General features: G+C 35.0%; 1 protein-coding gene across 1 annotated transcript; it reads left to right on the top strand.

Annotated features, from left to right (window-relative positions):
• The first annotated feature begins 215 nt into the window (after positions 1–215).
• LOC119824663 (zinc finger protein 431-like) lies at positions 216–2,780 on the top strand. The gene is made up of 3 exons (XM_038344984.1): positions 216–249; positions 441–501; positions 1,835–2,780. The coding sequence occupies exons 1-3, from the start codon at positions 216–218 to the stop codon at positions 2,778–2,780; spliced, it is 1,041 nt and encodes a 346-aa protein (XP_038200912.1).
• Positions 2,781–3,673: the final 893 nt, after the last annotated feature.

Genomic DNA, 3,673 nt, shown 5'->3' on the forward strand with positions numbered 1-3,673 from the left:
ATCTATGTCATGGAAAAAGTATGGGACATACCAGAATTATGTGAATATATTACTGTAAAAGGAAGTATCCATTTACAATATCAGGATCAGACTTTGTTTTACTGTTGGTTGTATTATTCTAGAATACCGTGAACTACGATGATGTGCACATTGACTTCACTCAGGATGAGTGGGCTTTGCTAAGTCCTTCCCAGAAGAGACTCTACAAAAATGTGATGCTGGAGACATGCAGGAACCTCGCTGCTATAGGTGAGACTGTGAACTTTCCCTTACATTTTTAAAGAAGGGGACAACTGTGTCTTGGTTACTGATACTCTTGAGTAATTTTGTTGGAGAAAGTTTGAGATATGAGCTGAATAACCAAGGCATGGTTCACTTAAATTATCAACTTTTTTACAATACCTATCAATTTATCCTATATTTCTGGTAATATATTTTAGGCTACAGTTACGAAGACCATAGTTTTGAAGAACATTGCCAAAGGACTAGAAGATATGAAAGGTAATTTTCATGTGCAACTGGATATAAATTTGCCTCTGAAGAAATTGTAATGTGTCCTAGAAGATTTAAAGCAAAGCAACAGTATAAATATGAACAGATTAAAGTATATTGATCATTATCAATTTCTCACAAAACCATATGCCACAATATCAGGTAGCTGTTCTATGTTTAAGGCATTCCTCTTAAAGAAGAAAACAAATAAACAATGACTTATCTGACACCACCATTTAAATTATAGTCCCTTGATAACTTATATTATAGGACAGCCAATCCATTTAGTTTCATACAACTCTGATACTATACAATGCATACACATTGAATAGATAATAAGTACATGTCAAAATCTGTCTGAGAAGTAAACAGTCTATAGTAAAGATAGAGTTACTCATATATTTGTGATATTATTAACCCCATTGAAAGGGTGAGTTCATGAGAGTCAAAAAGGCTCTTTGGAGAAGCTTTAATCCCTGTACCACATAAGCTGGAGGAACAGAAAGTGAGGCTGTGTGAATTCAATGAAAAAAAAATATTTGTTCTTCATTTAATAAGAATTTATATCATAAGTCGCCGGGCGGTGGTGGCGCACGCCTTTAATCCCAGCACTCGGGAGGCAGAGGCAGGCGGATCTCTGGGTTCGAGGCCAGCCTGGTCTACAAGAGCTAGTTCCAGGACAGGCTCTAGAAACTACAGGGAAACCCTGTCTCGAAAAACCAAAAAAAAAAAAAAAAAAAAAGAATATCATAAGTCACTCTAAACACAAGGAAGTGAGCAAGTGAGCATACAGATGATGGAAAAGACTGGACCTCACTCAGAATAATGAGAAGATATGAAAAGCATTTTGTATTTCAACATTGAATAGATTATTTGAATGTGATACAAGTTTATATTTAGTTTTCCAACTTTATTGGGAAGACCTCAACAAACTCACACTGAAGAAAAGTCCTATGAGTGTTGGACTTTATATTTACTTTTGTTTGTCCTGGCACACTTTCTTCTATAGTATGTATTATATTATAGAAAAACTTAAAAATGCAATAAATATGGTAAAGCTTATTTAAAACTGAGTTCATCCAGTTCTTTTGAAATATGTAAAAAAAATCTCATAGAAAATGGTGCTATAAATGTGGGTCATTTAAAAAAAGACCCTTACCATCACAGGTTCTTCAAAGACACAAAACACCCCATAATGAAGGAAAGTACCAGGAGTGTAAAACTTAAAATCTGATTCCTTTTAATAATTAGACAGAAGTATAAAATTAATTCATAAAGATATTAAGATTCATCAGTCTAATGCATGTGGTTAAACATTTACATGTGTCAATTATCTTTGCAGGTATAGAAGAAGCCATACTGGAGAGAAGCCTTCTGAATATACTCAATGTGTTAAAGTCTTTGCATGTTATAGTCATCTTCAAAGGCATGAACAAATTCATTCTGCAGAGAAACCATATGATGGTGTTCAATATGATGAAGCCTTTGCAGGTACCAGTTGTCTCCAAATACCTGAAAGAACACATGCTGGAGAGAAACCCCATGAATGTAATCAATGCAGTAAAGCTTTTGCCTGTCATGAGCAGCTCCAAAAACGTAAAAGAATACATACTAGAGAGAAGCCATTTGAATGTAATCAATGTGGCAAAGCCTTTTCATACCCAAGTCATCTCAAAACACATAAAAGAACACATACTGGGGAGAAACCTTATCAATGTAATCAATGTGATAAAGCTTTTGCAGATAATGGCATGCTTCACAGACATAAACGAACACATACTGGAGAGAAACCTTATGAATGTACTAAATGTGGTAAATTCTTTGCATATCACAATTGTCTCCGCACACATCAAAGAACACATACTGGAGAGAAGCCCTTTGAATGTAGTCAATGTGATAAAGCTTTTTCACAACACTCTAAACTCCAAATTCACAAAAGAACACACACTGGAGAGAAACCCTATGAATGTACTGAATGTGGTAAAGCCTTTGCATACTTGCATCATCTCAAAACTCATAAAAGAACACATACTGGGGAGAAGCCTTATCAATGTAATCAATGTGATAAAGCTTTTGCAGATCATGGCACACTTCACAGGCATAAAAGAACACACACTGGAGAGAAACCTTATGAATGTACTGAATGTGGTAAGTTCTTTGTATATCACTATTGTCTCTCCATACATAAAAGAACACATACTGGAGAGAAGCCCTACAGATGTAATCAATGTGGTAAAGCCTTTTCCCAGAACAGTCATCTCCAAGTACATCAAAGAACACATAAGTGAAGAGAAACCTTGTCAGTGTAATCAATGTGATAAAGCTTTTGCAAGTCATGACAAGCTTCACGGACATAAAAGAACACATACAGGAGAAAAGCCCTTTGAATGTAACCAGTGTGATAAAACTTTTTTCACGCTCTGCAAACTTTAAAGACACACACACAAAAAAACACATATTGGGGGAAAAACCTATCCCTATGAATGTAATAAATGTGATAAAGCCTTTTCACACCTTAGTAGTCTCCAAAAACATTAAAGAACACATTCTGGAGAGAAATCTTATAAATGCCATCAAGGTAGTAAAGCCATTGTATGTTGTAGAAATCTTCATATCCAACAAAGAACATATACTGAATAGAAACCTTATAAATTTAGCCAATGCGGTAAAGCCTATATAGGTATCATTAGTCTTTAAAATCATGAGAAAAAAATCATACTGCAGAGAAATTTTTAGGTTTTTGTTTTTTGTTTTTTTTTTGTTTGTTTGTTTTTGCTTTTTGAGACAGGGTTTCTCTGTAGCATTGGGAGTCTGTCTTGGAATTCGTTCATAGACCAGACTGGCCTTGAAGTCACAGAGATTCACATGTCCCTGTTTCCTGAGTACTGGGATTCAAAGGGTATGCCACCACTCTCTAGCCAGAGGAACCCATTAAGCATAATGAGTGTGGTCAAGTTTTCCTCTTTTTAGTATTCTTTATACAAGAGTAAAACTTTTTGAATAATAGGTCTATTAAAGCCTTTGCATATTGCAGTACTCTTTGAGGCACTGAGAAAATTCATACTGAAGGGAATATGACTATAAATTTTTGGAATATCTTCAGTCAACACATAGTTACTTACATAAGATTGTGAAGAAATAATCTACAGGTGTCAGCCATCTGTTAAAACATTGTGAGGTC

Source organism: Arvicola amphibius, chromosome 10, assembly GCF_903992535.2.
Source record: "Arvicola amphibius chromosome 10, mArvAmp1.2, whole genome shotgun sequence".
Lineage (NCBI taxonomy): Eukaryota > Metazoa > Chordata > Mammalia > Rodentia > Cricetidae > Arvicola > Arvicola amphibius.

Coding starts and splice junctions, on each gene's coding strand:
- LOC119824663 (XM_038344984.1), top strand. CDS start 216: ATGCTGGAGACATGCAGGAACCTCGCTGCTATAG. Junction 250..440: donor CAGGAACCTCGCTGCTATAG/GTGAGACTGTGA, acceptor AATATATTTTAG/GCTACAGTTACGAAGACCAT. Junction 502..1,834: donor AGGACTAGAAGATATGAAAG/GTAATTTTCATG, acceptor TTATCTTTGCAG/GTATAGAAGAAGCCATACTG.